The sequence below is a fragment of the Clinocottus analis genome, unplaced genomic scaffold, assembly GCF_023055335.1.
Source record: "Clinocottus analis isolate CAN_PGR_092001 unplaced genomic scaffold, fCliAna1.0.p SCAF_25, whole genome shotgun sequence".
Lineage (NCBI taxonomy): Eukaryota > Metazoa > Chordata > Actinopteri > Perciformes > Cottidae > Clinocottus > Clinocottus analis.
The window spans coordinates 1,143,336-1,163,472 of record NW_027175987.1 but is presented as its reverse complement, the minus strand read 5'-3'; the positions used below and the strand labels follow the sequence as shown (position 1 = coordinate 1,163,472).

General features: G+C 42.3%; 1 protein-coding gene across 1 annotated transcript in view; it reads right to left on the bottom strand.

Moving 5' to 3' along the window:
* unc13a (unc-13 homolog A (C. elegans)) overlaps nucleotides 1-20,137 on the bottom strand; it is a 42,985-nt gene that overhangs the window by 4,663 nt on the left and 18,185 nt on the right. The window contains exons 17-38 of the mRNA XM_068591301.1: nucleotides 19,456-19,683; nucleotides 19,041-19,182; nucleotides 18,306-18,475; nucleotides 18,017-18,132; nucleotides 16,994-17,157; nucleotides 16,728-16,881; nucleotides 16,493-16,561; nucleotides 16,059-16,148; nucleotides 15,637-15,771; nucleotides 14,168-14,301; nucleotides 13,921-14,006; nucleotides 13,637-13,763; nucleotides 13,422-13,518; nucleotides 12,514-12,657; nucleotides 12,345-12,422; nucleotides 12,042-12,119; nucleotides 11,299-11,387; nucleotides 11,033-11,179; nucleotides 10,400-10,523; nucleotides 5,088-5,144; nucleotides 4,861-4,941; nucleotides 3,548-3,695 (exon numbers count right to left, since the gene is read on the bottom strand). Of these exons, the coding sequence (XP_068447402.1) occupies nucleotides 3,548-3,695; nucleotides 4,861-4,941; nucleotides 5,088-5,144; nucleotides 10,400-10,523; nucleotides 11,033-11,179; nucleotides 11,299-11,387; nucleotides 12,042-12,119; nucleotides 12,345-12,422; nucleotides 12,514-12,657; nucleotides 13,422-13,518; nucleotides 13,637-13,763; nucleotides 13,921-14,006; nucleotides 14,168-14,301; nucleotides 15,637-15,771; nucleotides 16,059-16,148; nucleotides 16,493-16,561; nucleotides 16,728-16,881; nucleotides 16,994-17,157; nucleotides 18,017-18,132; nucleotides 18,306-18,475; nucleotides 19,041-19,182; nucleotides 19,456-19,683 (2,658 nt within the window). The remainder of the gene's footprint in view (nucleotides 1-3,547; nucleotides 3,696-4,860; nucleotides 4,942-5,087; nucleotides 5,145-10,399; nucleotides 10,524-11,032; nucleotides 11,180-11,298; nucleotides 11,388-12,041; nucleotides 12,120-12,344; nucleotides 12,423-12,513; nucleotides 12,658-13,421; nucleotides 13,519-13,636; nucleotides 13,764-13,920; nucleotides 14,007-14,167; nucleotides 14,302-15,636; nucleotides 15,772-16,058; nucleotides 16,149-16,492; nucleotides 16,562-16,727; nucleotides 16,882-16,993; nucleotides 17,158-18,016; nucleotides 18,133-18,305; nucleotides 18,476-19,040; nucleotides 19,183-19,455; nucleotides 19,684-20,137) is intronic.

Sequence of the window (20,137 nt, the reverse complement as noted above, 5' to 3'; positions counted from 1 at the left end):
GAGAAGGAGACAGGAGAGAAGCTGACAGTGTGGTACCCCCGACATAGATCAGGTCAGGACATGCTCAGATGGATCTAGACAGCTGGACACACCCATTCCTTGGTTTGAAAGCATGGCCAGAGGAGGGACAAGAAAGGGAAAGGACTTTACGGAGAGAGAAGCAGCTCAGGACGTCTCTACTGCTATCCAATTCTCAATAAAAGCTGCGTGAATAGAATCTGAAGGACTCAAATTCAAGATCCTTACTTCTTGGTTATTTTTTTTTTTTTTTACCTCCATTGACCTAATGTTGTCATTATGTTTCTCCACAGTGTCACTTTACCCTCGATGTTTCTATCTACACTATACAGATGACACTATTGCATGTCGGCAAGTCCTCGAAATGAAATTTAAGTATGAACAGATGTTCTGTTGAATGCATTACAGCCCTTTGATGCAAATATGTGATCACATGAATATAATATGACAGGTCTCAAATTTGACTTACTATAATCGTATTCATTTAGCTATGACTACAAATGATTGAAGTCAGATATGTTTGCATTTCAACACCAAATACATTTGCTTTGGTTCAATATAACTTGACCGCAACAGCTCCAACTCTTTTGTCTGGGAGGGAAATAATAGACAAATCTTTCCTCAGTGCCTGTGTGTGTGTTGTTTTGTGCTGCATGTGAATAAGCGCTCGAGATCCACATACAACTCCAGAAGGATACGGTGACAGATGGACATACTTTTGCAGTGTTTTAATTAATGTCTTCGCTTTGTCAACGGTAGCTTTGTGGCAACGACCAGCAGCCCGTTTGTGTGTTTTTCAACCAGCCACCCACGAAACAAGGTGTCTGTGGGAGTTAGACGGCACAGTGTTCCTGGCATGCAGCTCTCCAGGGAGCATTATGGGATGGCTGGTGTCGCTGCCAACAGGACCAAAGAGAGCAGCAGTCGTCCATCTGGCCTCGTCTACTCTATGGAGGACTTCCATGAAAGATGAGAAACAAACTTTGCTGGCTGGGAAGCAGAAAGATGTTGCCAAGAAAACGCAGGCTTTTCTTCTTCGGTAGGTGCACTTTTTTCCGAGCATATAACTTTTTTTTTTTAACCAGACATTCAATGTTAAACTTGTATTGTAAACAGCGTTAAAACACCTTGACATTTGATTATTTCTAATATAAATAACGCAGCTCATTTCCTGCAGTAATCATCTCTCGTCATCTCACATGGTTGTTTTCTTTACCAACACTGTGGGAGCAAAGACAGACCGTGATAATGAACACCTAATTATAAAATGTTGAATGCTGAAATGTAAATACCACTGAGCCAATAGCGATGAAATATTTAACTTTGAAAACCTCTAAATTTGTGTGGCGGATTAAAGATTATTTACCAAAATCAAAGAGAAAATCAAATTGTCAGAAGTAGCTCATTTTTAATTGGTAAAATTGAGAAAATCAAGATGAAGAATACAAACTTCAATCAAGTCTCAATGGAATAGACTTCAGTTCAATCAGAGCACATGAATTCAGACAGATTTTCAAAGTAAACCTAAATTAGTGCGGTCCATTCACTTAGTTTTTTAGTTCTGACATAAGCTATTCGGTTTCGTGCTTCTATACGTTTCTCCTTGGATTCGCTCTCCAGGGAACAACACAACTTAGTGTGCAATATATTTTTTATTGGAGCCTTTACCACTTTATATACCGCTGTTGTTCATCAAGAGGACTTTCAGTGTGCTGTTGTGCAGCATAAAATGAAGTCATCCTGCGTAAGCGCTTGTGAGAAAGAGTCAGATCTTTGGAAACTAATCTAGAGTGACAGAAATTTGACCACCTGACCTTAGGGACTGGTTCCGATTGGCTCAATCTGTGGAGTGGGGGGGAGGGGGTTGGTCACTGCTGTAGGGCGGGACAAGCTGCACGTGGGAGTTGTGTGTGGATTTGAACGTGTCCGTCTCTGTGTTATTTATGTGTGACGGTGGAGCAGGCGAGGACAGGGAGCCCTCCCAGACAAATCTGAACGGTCATCGTTTTACATAATCATTCTCGTCTTCTCCTTCAGCGTTTTTCCACTTCAAAAACACAGCGGCAGGGGTGGTAACGTCAGGGGTGGGAGGGGGAAGGATTTCCTCTCCGTCTTCCTCGCTGGAGACAGACAATACACTGTGCTTCTGCTTCAACAACCTTAAAGACAGTCTCACTCGGTCACATCAGCTCTGCTCAGTCACTCGCTCATCCTCTCGCCCACGCGCACACACACACACACACACACACGCACACACACACACACGCACGCACGCCCGCCCCCTCGGGCCTCTCTGGGTGACATCATGCTGGATCAGGATTCCTCCACACTTTAATGCATTTCTATTCTTTTTGTCTGATGTCAGCACATCATGCTTGAGTGTCTGCTCATACATACAGTCCATGGCGTATGTATTCAGTGCAGTTCCGTACATACAGACATCAGTGTGTACATTACATGCATGAATGCATAAAGTCTATCCGTTCTTATAGTTGCGGTGGGCGTGTATGCGTGTGCAAAGGAGATATAGGTGTTCAATCTGTGCATTGTATTTGTCTGTTGGGATGAGTTTGAGCAGGCAGGAGAGTTTGGGGATGCACATGGGGTGGAAGGTGGAGGGAGTTGGGCTTCGGTCCGGAGGCTTTCCGGTAGTCCTGGATGTCTCAGGCACTGAGCCTGAATGCCACATACCCTTTTCTGGGCAAACATCCTCACTAGTGGTGAACCTCACCCCCTTCCCGCCGAACACTGGCCCACAGACGGGGCAGAAGGAGGGAGTGGACAGAGAAAGAAGAAACATGTAGAAATATGAGGTTTACAGAGTAGAAACACAGACCAACATTTAGAAGTAGTGTCCCTAAAGATGGGAGAGATCCTGATAAATACGTTGTTATTTTAAATCCAATTCGGTTGTTTAAATTCTTCTGCTCTGCTGGAAAATCCTGCGACATGCAAATCTCACACAGATCTACTGCTGTAAAAACGGACCTAGGTATGCGCCAATAAACAACGTGGCATTTCTGCTAATTAAATTCTAAGCGATCGTGGCATTTCTACCAGCGGCGCCCAGGGACAGCGTGTCAGCCATCAGCGCTTCCACAAGGATGATGGCTGTTACGAAGCCATCTGACGGTGGGATGGAGGCTGAGCAACAGAATCAAAGAGCAAGAGAAAAGAGGAGGCGGGTATTCATTTTTTCCATCGCAAATAGCTGTCAGATCATGTAAAAAAATATAGTCTGTGCGTTTCCCCGAGGCTGGCTACCAGGAGTCTCCGAATTCCAGAGTAGAGAGATAATATTGTGCAGCTAAAGTCTTCATGCTCTACAAAGCATGTGAGATGTTTTCAGTATATAGAGCTCAACATTGGGAAACCCTAATGTCAACAGAGGAGTGACACTGAGAGGGGAGGGTACAGAGATATCCTGACCTTAATAACAGAATGACGTTGCATTAGATATTAAACTTGGAAAAATAAGTTAGTGTAGACGAAGAGAATCACAAAGTTCCCCCAAAGACAATGATTTTACCTTGTGCATTCTGTGACTGGACAAAAGTCCTCACGAGTTTGTCTGTTGCCTGCGTGTAGAGGGACAGGGCGTAGTGGAGAGACAGGAGGTCAGGACTCTTCTCCAGGAAAGTCTTCTTCAGACCCACACCCCCAGCATGGAAGTATTGCTAGACACAAAGACAGCCAGACAAAGTAGAAGACAGCTGTTAACTTATACTTCCCACAGTTAAATATTAGTTTAAGAAGAGAATGCACTTGCAACGATCAATAATAATAACCTATACTTGTATAGATTCTTTATGAAAACAGTTTCAACCATGCAAAACAACAATAAAATAGAAAGTATTATACAAGGTAACCAGATACAACTAATCACGCCACCAAACAGGTCAAAAAGTTTACAAAAGCTAAAAGGTGGAAAAGGAATTATTCACAAAAAAACCTGTTTGTGTGTGTTTTAAAAGGGATCTGAAAGATTAAATTTATTTGGCGAGCCTAATCTACTCAGACAGTTGATTATTCAATGACAGGATATGATTAAAAAACTCTTTTGACAGTACTTTTTTTAAAAAAAGCTAACATTTGTGTATCTATTTTCTCCTTTTTCTTGTATTATATCTGAGTACAATGAAAATGTTTGGACTGTTGGTTGGTCAAAACAGACATTTTATAGGAAATTAAGGAAATTGTGATGTGCATTCTTCTCATGATTTATAGCCAAATCATACATTTAAAATTGTAGTGTTGACGTTAAAAGCGATGCTGGTTTCTGTGGAACCAGTCGCTCCATATTCTGGATCTGCCACCAACAGCTTGCATTAATTTAATATGTACATAATCTCTGGCACGTTACAGAGCACGTTCCAGCTCTACATCTGAATCATTTCTGTGCCCCTGCTCTATGGATACGAGTCATATCATCCAAGAGATGCTTTTGGACTTAAATGTCCAATTTATCATCTTATTTCCTCTTTCTTAACCATCTCAAAAAGCACAGAAAAAACATTTTATTTGCATCTAAATACAAAAATTCAAAAACCCCTACAGTGATTTGTAGTTATTTTGTATGTTGTTTGTTGTTACAATGCTTTGCCGAGTACATCACTCACATGTAGATATATAGCAATCGTAGAAACATGATTTAATGATGATTTGATGTTTAAACAAAAAACTTCACAGACTATTCACCACATCCTTGCAGACAACGTCTATAATACAAATAGGACTTTTGAAAGCAAAGCATTTTCTGTAATCCTCCACGAGCGTACCTGTTTATTGTTTAACATTTAAAGAGGCTCCAAAGTCTGTGCACATATAGAAAAGGGTTGTTACCTTGATGGTGTCCAGGGCCAGCTCTATCACAGCACACTGCTTCGGGCTGAGCGCTTTGGCCTCCTCTCGAACCATGTGCTCCTGAAGACGACGATCAAAGAAGCACAGACCAAAATGACACGCCCGTCGATTCATATGTTTTGTCTCGAGTTTTCTAGGCCATTAGAGTCTTGATCTGAAGCCCTGATGTCAGGCCCAGAGCACAACGGTGTAAAAACACACTGTACCTTCAGCTTGGACAGCTGTCCCAGCTCCTTGGCAGCATTAAAGATGAGCTGAGTGCCCTGGAAAAGGCAGCAGGTAGAAGAAAAAGGTAGAGAGGAGGAGAGAGCAGAGTATTGTCATCATCAGGACAATGCAGTGCAGCGGTAAACGGCTTAGTGTCACACAGACAGCGACAATTTCTGACACACACATTCATGAACAGTCACTCTAAGCCGCTTCACAGATATCAAAGTGCTTTTTCCTTCTAGTGCCGTTATCACACTTATCTGTTTTTTATTCATTCCAGAATATTACGCTCCGCTGCACAAATCCACACGCGCGCACACACACGCACACACACACACACACACACACACACACACACACACACACAAAGTAGAAAGAAAAGGGAAAGTGGCTCAGCTCGTAGTGAGGACAAGAAAGAACACACATTTGTGCACGCACATTTGTGCACGCACACGCACACACACACACACACACACACACACACACACACACACACACACACACACACGTAACAGCTATGCACTTGCATTGTGGGGTATGCAGGTATTACTGGATGTCCGACCTAATGCTATACTCGGGTAAGCGAACATATCACTAAGTGCTACTGACTGCACTTTAAAACTATACTTGGGTACAGCCTGAGGCATGAAATAAGCTTTTATATTATAATGTATTGGGCTCGTGCTCAACAGCACAATAATGTAAGAAAAAATATGCTATAATCCACTATTGAAACAGTAATGTGTCTAACCATTTAAACTGTATTTACATTAATTCAAGTCAGGCAAGCAAAGCCTGACAGGCTCATGTGAGATAAATCCAGCTACACGTTGTTAAACCTACAGAAATGGAGGTAGATAGTTGTGCCTTTTATTGAAATGGGGCTGCTGAGATGAAAGTAATTATAATATGTTAAATTTTTCACATTTCTGCGGCTAAAATGCACCATAAGCTGCAGGTCAAAGTGAGGCTCATGAAGCTCAGCTGGTTTGACTTGCAATGCAACTTGCAGGTGAACCACACCTTCTGTGTTGCAGAGATGAACAAAACAGTTCGTTGTTTTTGAACTCCAAGTGAAATTAATCGACTATTGACCTCCTCGGCTTACGGTTTGTGGTGCGTTTGAGCCGCAAATGTACGCATGCAGCTTTGAGTGCATGACCTGCGCTGAGACTGGGAGTGCAGGAAGCTACTGACTGCTACAGCATATAAACAGCATATAAACAGCACTATAGCGGAACATTGTGAAAAAACAAAAATCAATATTCCACTGCTTTGTTTGACTGACGAGCTGAGGGAGATAGACGGAGACACGTAGAGAAGACAAGGAGAGAGACAAGACACATTGATCTAAAGGGGTTTAGTCCTTACATCACTGTGAGAAGCATTCTTCAGTCTCCCCTGGAAAGAGAGCATGTGGTTAATACTTCAAGCAGTGGCCAGTCCCTGCAGTCTGACTTCACTCTCTTTTAAGTGCATACGTGCAAAATGTAGAAATAAAAATGAGCATACACACTGCTGCAGATGTCACCTCCTTTCACTTAGCTAATAGGCTTTACTTCCAAACCAACAAAATCAGACAACAAACTGCCAGTTGGCAGAGCAAGAACAGCATACATGCTGACAGGAGTAACTGCATGCTGATAAAACAGAACACTTTGTCCACATTTATTTGCCTTCCTACGCAGATTTAGATGAGAAGATATTTGTGCTAGCACAGCGCTAAAGCAGGCAGATGATCAACTTGTATTAGCAGACAGAAACAAGGGAAACAGCTAGCTTGCTTTAGCCACTGCATCTCTCTGCTCACAAAGAAACACATTATGTCTTGTTTGCTTAATCTGGCCACAAGCAGAGCGTAACAGTGACCGAATGTGATTTTACGTGTGCTGCAACTGTGTCATGGCTCCATTCAGGCACTGCGGCCGGCTGCTAACGCCAATAAATAGTTTCTGCGTGTAACTCAGTAAACCCACAATTGTTATTTTAAATGTGTACAGAATAAACTACATCAGATATAACATGTTCATGAGTGAGCTTCAGTGGTAGTAGGTGGATTTTTAAACTGAAGAAGGACTAGCTAGCTGTTTCCCCTCCGCTAGTCTTTAAGCTAAGTTAAGCTAATTGCATCCGGGCGCTTGCTCCATACAGAAAGCACAGATATGAGTGTGGTATCCATCACAAACTTAAAAACTTAAACTTAGAAAAATATTTAAACTCAAACAATCTGCGTATCTTACTTTTGACAAGAAAGCAAATAAGTTCCCCAAAATTCAAACTATCCCTTAAAAAAGAAGATCTGTGGCTCAATGATGAAAGTATTGCAATATTTTTATATTTTCATTATTATGAACTGCGTTGTTAAATTTCTTTTTCATCATATAGACACAATTTGAGAAGAATTGAATAGAAAACAGAAAATGGTGTAACAACATAAAGACTCCAGGCATTTAAACTCAAAAGCCCAATTCCGTTGTTTTCACGTAATTAGAAACTCTAAATCAATCAGAAATACAGCATTACGTCGGGGAATGCCACCACAGACATCCAGTTTTATAAAACTGTAAAAAAAATATATATATCTAAAAAATGTAATATTGCAATAAATTCATCAGTGTATATACACACTATAGTAATAGTCTAAAACGATTATGTTATCTTTTTCCACAATGGATATTGACTTAACAGCCATTTATTATGTATTTAAGTAAAAATCTGAATGCTAAATTTGTTGTGTAGCATATATATTGTACATATTTATAACAAACACTATATATTTGATAGTTAAAACTCTCACAAGGGCAATATTTCTGCGAAATATGTACTTTAACTTTTTTTTACTTAAGTAACATTTTTAGAACAGGTATTGGACCTGTAATAAATTATTTCCACATTCCTTATTTCTGGATATTTGCATGCTAAGAAACTGAATACTCCCTTCACCGCGGTGCAGATCAACTTGACCAAGAAACATACATCAATTCTGTTCATTAGAAAGCATCACTTCCTATGCGGCACAAGTACACCATGGACTATTTTTTCGCATTGAACGCACCTTTTTGGGACCAACATCAACTCAAACCAATAACGTCTCGTAAGAAAAGTTGTTCCGTGCATCAGGACCAGTGACACAATACCGGCATCACAATCATCATAGTAACAACAGAACATGAAATCAAACCAGGACAGACCAACATGACAGGTCTGCAGGGACATACAGTACAATGTTGTACAGTATATACCGAGGGGAAGACTGCAGTGTTGAAATAGATCAGATGCAAGCAACAAACCCACAGTGGGCGGTGGAGGGGGACACATTTCAAACAGGTGGGAAAGGTGGGGACAGTGGAGGCAGGGAGACGGGCGTGGGGTGGGGGGGGGGTGGGTGGGGCAGGACACCAGATACCAAGTCACCGAGAGATCAGAGTCACCCCACCAGAGTCCCAGTATAAAGGGCACAATGCATGAGAAGAAACAAGGCAACACCAGGCGCAAGAGAGGAGTACCACTTCCTGTTTGAGGAGAGTGTTCGGGAAGAAGAGACAGCAGAACAGGGGGGGGGGCATTGATTGGTGGAGATTTTTCATAGGGGTTGTGGGACCTATCAGAACAAGTCAGGAATGCACCATGCTTCTGTCTTCTCAAAAGAGAGACAGTGTTGGAGGAGAGGAAGGAGAAGAGGGGGATGAAGAAGAAGGTGAAAAGGGAGAAGAAGACAAAGAGGAAGTAGAAGGAGAAAAGGAAGCGACGAGAAGAGGAAGAAGAACAAGAAGGGGAAGAGAAGAAGGAAAACAAGTGAAGAGGAATGAGAAGAAGACAAGAAAAGAAGAAGAAGAAGAAGAAGAAGAAGAAGAAGAAGAAGAAGAAGAAGAAGACAGATTGGGACAGATCTGAGAGGTTGTGAGAAGGGAGAGGGTGTTATGTGGGGTATAAAACAGGGGAAGATCGCAGCCACATATAGCAAAGAACCAACCACCGTGGACGAACAGACAGACACACACGCAGGAGTGCTGTACTTACAATCATCTGTGGAGGGAGAGCGGTGGGAGCAGGATGTAATAGTAATCACAACAACAACCAGAGAGAAGGGTCAGTCAAGCTGCAAAGAGCCCCACATCAATAAAAAAACAAAAAAACACAAGTTTGGGCCTGAGGGCTGAAAGGACGTGGACCAAATGATGCATGTCTAAAGCCTGGACTATGTACAGGTAGAGAAGGGAGAGGGGCCAGCGGTTAAGTTTACTTTAGTAGTTGGAACTTTACCACTATGAAATCTCTTAGAATAGAGCAAAAAAATGTTTGGGGCTTTTAATAGCAACTTCATATGACATAATAGCCGGAGATGATGGTGTGGTATTTGCACACATATTCACTATGTTCACTATGTTGTCCTGATTGGGTTAACTCAATTGGACAGGGGGACAAACTGCAGACTGATGGCTAACCAGTTGTGTTGATAACTGGCTAGCACCGGACATGGTAACCAGAGATTAAAAATCACCTTATTAAAAGTGATATGAGGCTCTTTAGTTCATAACCGAACACAAATAAGAACACATATATCCAAAACAAAAGAAAACAAGAGGCTGCTTTCCAAAATGTATGATTCTTTTTTTCTTTTCTTTTCTTTTTTTTTTTGGAAGTGGGCCAGATCCTTTGGGCAAATATTTTCTGCCACTTTGTTATGAGTTACTCAGAAATCAGAAATCTCTCCAGATAATTGTTGGCTGACATACTGGAGAGCAGCCATGAGCTGGTGTAAGAATGATATGGTGCACTCCTTTTCTCTTTTCATCTTTTTCTTTTATTTTTCAAGGGGCGGGTTTCATCTTGATTGTTTGGATGAATGAAGGCACCGGGGGCGATGCTAAATATAATGTGTGGATAGGATGCTGTATAGAGATTGATCTTTTATAAGAGGGCTATCTTGAATAGCAACACACACACAAAATGTCGGCCTTTGTATTGCCTTTCCTTATCCTCCACCTCCTCCTCGTTCTCTTGATGCTGCCTCAGCAGTTGGAGGTGTGTGTATGTGCGTATTCTTGCATGTGTGATACATGTTTTGCACACAATCTTTTATAATCATATTGCCGTGGTCATCATAAGATCTGATATTCTCTCCGTTGCAACATCCACACTTGCATATAGTATGTGGATATTTATCCACACTAAAAATGTCCTTCTTGCGTGTGCAGCAAGCGCAGTCAGCATCGAGTGCCAACGTGTGCAGCTTAGCGTCATTATTGTGTGTATTTGAACGGCTGTACGCCTCCGAATGTGTGTTCATACGTCCGTGCACTCTCACCGTTTGGTCTGTGAGCGGCGGCAGAACGATGGTCTTCTCCATGGTGTTCATCACCAGCTTCCACAGCTCCTTCAACACACGCTTCAGCACAGTCTTCTCACAGATCTTAGCAAACAAAGTCAAGCTGGCAGGAGGTGGGGGAGACAGAAGACAGGAAGGAGTGATGAATAATAAGCGGCAGCAGCAGCAAGCCAAAAGATAACGTGAATAATCAAAGTAATCAAAAATTAATCAAAAGACAACAAAGATAATCAAGAAAAAAAGGGTTGTGTACCATCAAAAAGTCTTTTAGGGAATTTCTTTTTTGCTTCTACTCACCTAGAGTCAGGCGTGCTCATGGACGCCTTTTTTAATCCATCTTATGTCTTGGTGAGCAGTTTCAGTGATAATATTAGCTTGGCACAATCCATAACATGACTTCGGAATCAAGTAAACTACATAATAATATTAACCATGTATGTGTGGATTAGTTTCACCGAGATCTACACCTTGACCTAAACTCTTATGACCAATCAAACATACCTTAAAATTGCACTTAGAAACAAAAACAAGCATGAGTTTGTCGGTAAAAGTAATGAAATGCCCTCAAAGCTGAACCATCCCTTTTAGAGGACTCCACTAAAATGGCCTCACTTGCTGTCCAGGAACTCCATGATGGGTTGCAGGACGTTGTCAGCGTCCTGGGCAACGCTGCTGGCGTTCCCCACATTTGAGGTTCCCTTCACCTGAGCCAAGATGTCTCCCATCTGCTTCACGTTCTCCTCTATGTGAGGCTGGAAACTACAGATGAGAAGAGGCTTTTAACAAAGTCTGCACTGCGTCTGCCGGTCCGTCTGAATATGCATCGCATTAACGTCAGACTTATGTTGGGTTGACTTTGTGTGTGAGTGTGTTTCTACCTGACGGAGAAAATCCTGCTGAGATCATCCATGACATTGTTGAGCTTAATCTGCAGGTCTTTCAGGATGTCGCTGGCCTCCACACACAGCTAAAGTACGAACATGGAAACACACACACATGACATAGCACATTTGGATTAAAGCAGGGGTACGTTTCGTCATCCTTCTCACAGTGTCTGTACCAGTACTAGTCTTTCATTTTAAACATCATATCGATCGTGTTTGTGCTCCCAATGCGGTTTTATAGTTTCAGTTCTTTGAGAACATTTTGTCTTGATTGCTTTGCAAACTCTGGGTGATATTTTTTGGAAACTGTAGCAAATAGTTTGGCTTTTTGCTAAACTGGTGGAGAGAAAATGTTGCTGATAGTTTAGCTAATCTTTGCTAGGTGCAGATAAGCAATATGCAGCATCAATCTTTTTGATAAGTCAGACATTTTGTGGTTTGCACTGTAGCCCATGTTGTCAATGCTGGAATAGCAGCATCTGTATTTGTATAACTGCCAATAGGAATGCTATTTTTCACACCCTACATTTTCCTAAAGCAAAAAGAAGGACCGAAAGGAGGAGGAATAGTTTTCTCTCCGACCATTTGAATCACAGAATGCTGAAAGGTTATGATGACATTTTTGTCAAATACAACTGTGACCAAATACTAACATACGCCCACAAAATTAAGTTGATTTACTAATAGTAGTTGACAGTTGAAACCGCCCCCACCCCCAAAAAAAGAGAATTACTAACATCTTTTCCACCCATGGCTTCAAACATCTTCTCCAGCTGAACTCTTAGCTGCTGGATGTTGTTGATCAGGATGCAGGGCTGAGGATAGAAAGACATACGGATCAGCCTTTCTTAGTGGTATAGACGTCAAAGAAACATTTCTTACAGCAACCATGAATACACTAAACTGTTTGATGTTGTCACAATTAGTGTTGCATCAATCGTGTTAAACTGAAACTCTCACGTATTTTTTTGTTTGCAGTGTTTTGATTAGAATTAACCAAGTTGACTCTAGACAGGTTCATCAAGTCTTTGGCCACTCACCACTTTCTCCATGGTGACATAGTTGGCAAACACCTTGGATATGATATCGGCATAGGAAAGAAGCACATTGCTGATGGTCTGCAGAGGGAAACAAGAAAGCGCAGCAGGTCATTAAACCTCCGGCTGTAGTGAAAACTACTTCTAAAGATCTCAATTGAACTGAATCTACCTTCGCAAATCGCTTCATGTAGTGTCCTACGATCAGCGGATCAGGACACTCAAGCTTCCTGATGATCTCAAAGCTCTGGTTGAGCTGGGAAAACACGTCCACCACCGAGCAGGAGAACAGAGCATGTTCTGATGTGACCTGGAACTGTAGGGCAGAAAAGGTGTGCAAGGTGAATAAAAAGTGGGAAAAGGCATAAGTGAAAAGTAGCAGGTGAGAAGCGAGCAAGACGTGACCTCTGGGCACTTAAGCCCATATAGAGGAACTCATTAGAGGCTATTTTAAAATGAACCTTTGGTATCTTTGACTGCGCCTCAGACCCCCTACAGACAAGCAGCCATACAGCCAGTTAGACAGCCATCCGGTGTCAGGTGGGAGTTCCTGTCTGTCTCCCTGTAATTGGCTGCTGGTTAGCACCTGGTCCATAATTGGCAAGAGGTGAGTGTGTTTGTGCTCCTCTGGGGAGTCTGGGTAATGAGGCGGAGACACATTTCCTGCAGTCAAAACTATGGAACGAGGCGCCATTAATTCACAATATCCTGCTGTCACTGAGTCGTCTCCCTCCTTAAGTACATGCACGGCTCAACCACGCTTCTTTGAACTTCCAAGGAGTCGCTTTATACGACGAATCGCTTCGACTGAAACATCCTCTTAGCCCAAACGCAGTCTGCCTGAAAGTCCACGTCTGTGCTGCCTCGTCCATTGACGCCTTTGAAGAATGCAGGAGAGGCACGGTGAAGTGTGAGATGCAGAGCGGGAGGGAGGGCGAAACTTTGGCTGATAACTTTGAGTGTGACAGAGGAGGTACAAAGGATGGATTACAGTAATTCTGCATGAACAACAACAGCGACTCAGCGCTTGCAGAGGAACGAAGGTGGCGATAAGGAAGGAGGGGAGCTGGAAATATTTACCCCATCTTTTTTGTCTCTCTCCAAAGCACCGTGCAGGAAGTCTCGAGACACTTCCTCGTTTTCATCCAGCCACTGAATAACAAATGGCTCAAACCACCTATGAAGAGCAGAACATATTTACTGATCTACAAACTAGGTACGCAGAATAAGGACAAGATGATACTTTTTTATTGCTTTTCTCTGTTTTTAGTGCAAGTCAAAGAGTTGCTTCTCACGCAGGATATTCAGGCACTCGGCTCTTGAAGAAGGGCAGGTCTTTGCAGTACTCGTTGTACAGCCACTTGACCTTAAAGTGCAGGTTCATGTAATCTGCACTCTTGCACAAGCGATTTTTTTCATGTTCTGAAAGAAAAAATACAGCGGACAAAATGCAAGGTGAGCAAAAAGCTCATTTCTATGCATCAACCTGTAATTTCGGCGGAATTTATCTCACGAGTCTTCATGTTTTGACAAGGCTCGGTCAGTTCAGAGGCTCAGCGTGTCATTGACTTGCACTCACCCTCCATTGCATACTTCATATCCTGAGCAAACAGGTTCCACATCACTTCAGCGCTGATTTTACCCACGTTGAGCTCCTGGGGAAATCTTGAAGGAGGAGAGAAGGAGAAAGGCACTAAGTGTATGCACTTAGAGAGACAAGGCATATCATATTGAGAGAGCAGATACAAGAAAAGGAAAAACACTGTGGAGAAGAGATGGAGAAGGAAATGTGATCAAACACATAGAGGAGGAGTAAAGAGACTCACTGGTTTAAGCAGGGAGTGTAAGAGTTCTTGTCCTCCTCGATAATGGAGACGATAAGTGTGATGAGTTTGGACCAAAAATCCAGATTCTTGATGCAGGGCCCTTGCTCCTCCGGCGGCACTACACCTTGTTTAGCCTGGAAAAGCAGCGACACAACGAGAGTCACACACACACACACATAAGAAAAACTACATATACTCTTTGGGGTGAAATTAGCCTGCTGATCACTTTGTTTAGTTTGTGATGGAGGGACCAGAATATCTGGAAACAACTGCCAACAACTGTATTCTGCTCAAAACACGTCTGTTAAAAACAACTTTCTCACCATCATGAAAGTCATTTTCACACACTGGACACGATAACCATTGGGCCAGTCTTCCAACAAGAACTGTATATATTTATACACATTTTATTGTCTGAGATACTTTTTTTTTTCCTGGGAAATCTTGACTGTGTTGTGATGTTTTCTTGCTGTTCACACAAACAGCCACAGACTCAGAATGCCGACTGTCTGGACGACTTCTTTGATTTAGCGGAAGAAAAAAAACTAAGCCAGAGCACCGCAGGGGCTGAAGAGTGAAGGATGACCTTGCAGAGATTTTCAACAAAATACAGCAACGTCCCTCAGGATAAAATGTTTTATTCAAAGGGAAAAATGCTTATTTGAAATTCACGAGGGAGTATGAATGGAGTTGCCGCTTTAATGAGGACTTAAAGCAACTTCTAAAAATCCCTGTTGGAATCCGATGCAGGAGTGATGGATGGGAGCGCCTGGCCTACCCAGACTAAGAGGATGACGGAGACTCACCACACACAGACGCACTCAGCAAAATACAGACGTCACGCAAAGGAGTTATAATATTCAAAAAAATCCTTTCTTTGTAGCGGTTATTTATGAAGAAAACTGCAGGCTAAGTTTGATTATGAGGGCCAACGCGTTCAGTCGGTCTGGAGCTAGGCAGTGATCGATCCTGCTTGTTTCTTCTGAGAGAAGGAACTGAATCACAGCCAAAAAGAAAACGAAAAGTACATCCATCATTGGACGGCTACAACGACAAAAAAATCGAAGTCTGGTGCCAATCGAAGTCTCTTTCCTTTACGATTTTTTCTGAAGAAAAGCCAAGTACAATTGTTGTATAAGTAAACGTGATAAACTAAGAGAAAAAGAAAAGAGACCGTACTTAGCCAAATGTGTATGTTTCCTGTGAACACAGCAGATTCATTTGAACAGACATTATGCATGTAGAGATGCACCAAGACGTGATGAACTCCTTTAAAATCTGCCCTCCATTTTGATTTCTATATCATCTTTTTCATTACATTTACAGTTGTCGTCTCTTATTTTACTGTCCTAAATTAAGGTCAGGTCATTAAAGCAAAATTAAAATGTGAACATTTTGAATGGGGAGAAAGAGAGAGACAGATATTCACTCACACCTACACAGATATATAACAAGCCGCTGCTTCTTACCGGGTCTGTCTGATACTCGCGGCTGTACAGCTCATGACAGTTATTGAAGATGTACTCGTAGGTGGAGTTGAGGCAGGCTTTGACACAGTCCTTCACCACTTGGCTGGCTCTGGGTGGAGACTGAAGCTCTTGGACCTGAACACAAAGTTAAAAAGGCAAGTGAACGGATATTAATTCACCAAATTATGACATTTCACAAATGTCCTTATGCTCTTCTTGAGTACGAAGACAAATACGAAATGAATCTTCTTTTTTTAAAAAAAAGGGTGCTTTCCGAGTCAGAGTAAAGAAGAAATTGTTGATGAACTTTATTACGTCCTATACGTGTAACACACTCAGCTAAATGGCCATGAGTGCAGTGCAGAAAATACTGATAAAGATGAAAAAGGCTTTGCAGAAGAAGACAACAGATGGGACAGTACCTTCATCCTAAAGAAGGTGATACTGGTGAGGAGATCCACTGTGGACTTGAGGTCCTGCAGCCGCTCAGGACTGCTGGCAGGGAAGTTGTTCTGCAGACGGACGACGAAGAAAACAAAATGCAGTGAGGAACAACACGCGACTTCACGTCCATCCTTATCCACTGTGTGTTTGTGTGATCACTTGTCACTGTGTGGGTGTGCAGTGTTTCCTGGATGTGTCTGTGCATGTTTCAAAGGAGCTGTCAGTCAGTCTAATTAACACGTCCGCCTGCTTTGTCTAACTGCTTCTCTCCAAGAGGAACTGCAGTACAGTAGAGAAAAAGAGGGGAGGTGGGAGGATGTTCTGCCATCACTTGGACTATCCAGCCTCTATCACTATAAACTTTCCACAGATAATATATGAGGGCAAAGCGTAAGCCGGAGAGCAATCTTACTCGGTACATAGACAGGTCGATCCTCAGAGAGTTGTGAAGCTGGTCCAGAAGCTTGACAAATCGCTCTTTCTGTGGGAATTACAACACAGATTTGAACGTTTAGCAGACACACAAAACATGCTTAAATAAGTACATGATCATAAAAAACAACCTTTTTTTGAAAAGCAAAGATACTACCCCTTTTTTTAACAAGGGAATTATGATATTGTCTTTAATGTTGGATCTAGTGACTCACCCCAAAGTTAGAAGCAGCAAAGCGATCTGAGGCAGAGACGTTGTTCGTTGCCTGGGTGGTGTGAGCGTAGTAGGCGTTGATGTTAGCCAGCAGGGTACTCATCACCGCAGGCACACCTGGGCACATGTACTTAGATGACAGACAGGCAAAGTGACTGCAAAAGAGAGAGAGACGTATAAGCAAAAACAGGATTAATGAAGTCTGAAAACAACCAGAAATGCAGGCAAACACACAGCCTTCAGTAAAGCTTTCAGACGGTCACATACGTCATGGCCTGGTAGATGGACTCCACTCCATAACGCATAGCAAACTCATCGACAATCTCCTGGGGAGTCTCCTCGAAGTAGACCTTCCATGCGTCATCCCCTTTGGCATCGGGGATCTTCACCACCCCGTTGTTTTGGATATCTGTCACATAGTGGAAAAGGTTCTACACGGACGAAAATAGAAAGAGGGTTAGAGGGAGAATTGAACGAGGTGTCAAGAAATAAAGGAGAGAGAGAGAGTGAGAGAAACTATAGATGAGGAGGCAAAGAGACAAACACAATGGTGAGCATCTGCACAGATGTTTCATCGTACAAACACAGAGCAGATTACATGATCTGTTTGTCTTGAAATGGCTGTTCTCCATAACTTGCCATGAAGCTGCATTATGAGGCCAACGCAAGGTGCTGTTTTGACTTCTGAGCCGGTAACGTGGTTTATGGCCACTTACGTGCAGCAATAACAGCGGCCATTTGTCCGTTGAGGTTCAGCTAATTTGCTCTGTTGAGTAATGGGGCTGATTAATGACTCCGTACAAGGCCGTGATTGGTCGACAATCAATCAGCAGAGAGTTATGGGTGCAAAGCAAACCTCACGTTAACTTAAGATTAATTTGGAGCGGTAAATTAACCTGTTTGGCGTAGCTCATGAGGATGACTTTGCACTCACAGATGCACAGACAAAACACTGTTGTGGATAAAGCATAAACCTATCAATCAAAAACATGTTCAAATTGTATTTTTGAAATGCCCAATCTGTCATAAATGTGCAGTGTACACATGGACAGACAATGCAGAGACACTAAAGCAGATCAACAGTGAATTTACCACGTTCAAAATACCTGTTCAAAGTTACTATAGTGATTTAAAAATTACAATATTCCTAAATATCTAACGGTAAAAGGTCTCTTGAAATGCACATATAGAAACCCAGTTCCTCAAAACAGTATTTAAGTACAGCTCTTGATGTATTTCATAAGTGTTTTACTTGTTCAAACACACAAACACAGACCACACTGAGCTTACTTCATGCAAACAGGTGTACTGAACGTGATAGGGGGCGACCGTCTCCTCTCCTTTGATCTCTACATTAATGTGCATGCGGATAGCTCCAGACACGGCTGATTTGTCTGTACGCTTGTCTGTGAAGAGCACAAGACATACAGCAACACAGTTACCGAGCAGAAAACATCGGATTCAGAGAAGTTAAGTCACTCATACAACTGCAAAGTAAAGGTGAACTGCTAATGGCAGTAAAAAGAAAAAAAATAAATAAAAAAGCTGTGGTCTCGATGCATGAGATCGTTCAACTGACCCAGATTGTACCAGACGTCCATCTCTCCGCTCAGGGTGCGGACCTCGATGATCGTCTGACCGAGGAAGTCGTCCGACTCCCGTTTGAACTTCTGCTTCACGCGAGACTTGATGTCGTCGTCCTCGTCCCACACGCGCACCTTGATGCGGTCTGAGGAGTTGTGACATTCACTAAAACAAACAGAGAGTCAGCCACGGCCGCTGAACACAGCGTTCACACCGACAGTCGGCCAAGGAGAGCAGATGGATTACTATCGTGACTCAAGATTGATTAAACATCGAAAGCGTAAGCAACAAAAACAAGCCTTAAAACAAATAGGTTGAATGTTAACAGAGAGCAGATAGAAATGTTTACAACTTAGTTGGAAGGATTAAAATGCACTGTATGATAAAAATGTGTGATAATAGTTCATGTGTTGTGTTGATCGATGTAAGAAAACACCAGCTATCACCTATTTTGTTTTGCCAAAAGTAATTAATTTGTGGAAATGGATATTCAAAAACTTGCATATATGTTTTTTATATTATTTTGACTACCTTTTGGATAAGAAAGCTATGCATCCAGGGCTCTTATACACAGCAATTAAGACTTTCTACTAAAATACAACATTTAAAACAAATCTTAAATAGCTGAATAAAACAAAAAAACAGCCACATAGTAACTGGTAATTAAAGCATATTATTTGCAGGCCTATATAACTCTTCCAAATGTCACTTCCAAGAGTTCCTGACTCACAAGTTAAACGTCTCCTCCCAGACAGGGTTGAGGTTGCCGTAGATGGTCTTGGTCCTTTTTTTTGTCTTTCCCACCTGGACGGTGACATAAGGATCACTGGACCCAGTTTTATCCTTGGCTTGTAGACCCTGCGCACACAACACTAGGAAGTAGAAGAAAAAGCTATCAGCCACTGTGTGTGTGTGTGTGTCTGTGTGTGTGTGTTTGGATGAAACAGATGTCTGTTAAATCATCCAACCTTCTGCTCTACTGCCCCACAAACGCCACCTGTGCTCTCTTCCTACAAAACGCCAGCTTGCCTCTTTTAATAGACACAAACACCTGACGTGGGCCGTCCCTTCGGACTTTGACGTTGCCGGTGTTGGCCGGCTCCGTTCAAAGCGACGGTACCGCACTAATTGGACTCCACACTCACCCGTGATGCAGATCTTGGCCGACCATTTGGAGGTGCCGTCGAGCACGCTCTGTTTGATCTGCTTCATGTGGGTGACGTGGGTGGACTTGGGGGCGGTGAACACCTCCTGAATGAGTTCGAAAATCTCTGGTTTGTTCCTCTCGCGGATCTTCATGCGGTCTTTAAGAACCATGATGATGTTCTGGGTTCGGTCCTCCGCGCCGTGTTTGGAGCTCTTCTCTGCTGCTCCTGATTAGCGTGGAAATTAAGATGAGAAAGAAAGGGATTAGCCTTGTGTGTGTGTGTGTGTGTGTGTGTGTGTGTTATATGCTTGCTTTTGGACAATATAATAGCAGACAATAAGAGGATATATTTCTCCAAATTATAAGAAAATGTGAAATTGAGATTTCAATTAAGAATACAGAGCAGATAAGGAGACTGTGTAGAAGATGAAAATCTTGGCTGTATTTCATGAATGGGAGGCGGACACACTTGCACAGCTCTGAAATGCTGAGTAAAAGAGAGACAGGAAAAACAGGCGGATGACAACAAAAGACAAATGGCTTTTAATATCCTCTCAAGAAGGCAAGGAAAATAAGAAAGTAGAAGTGAAAGAAGTAAGTGGGCGGTGCGCTTGGCATTGACAAACAGATGAAAGAAAATAGATGGACTACAGGGAGTTTACTATCATTCATTTTTTTTT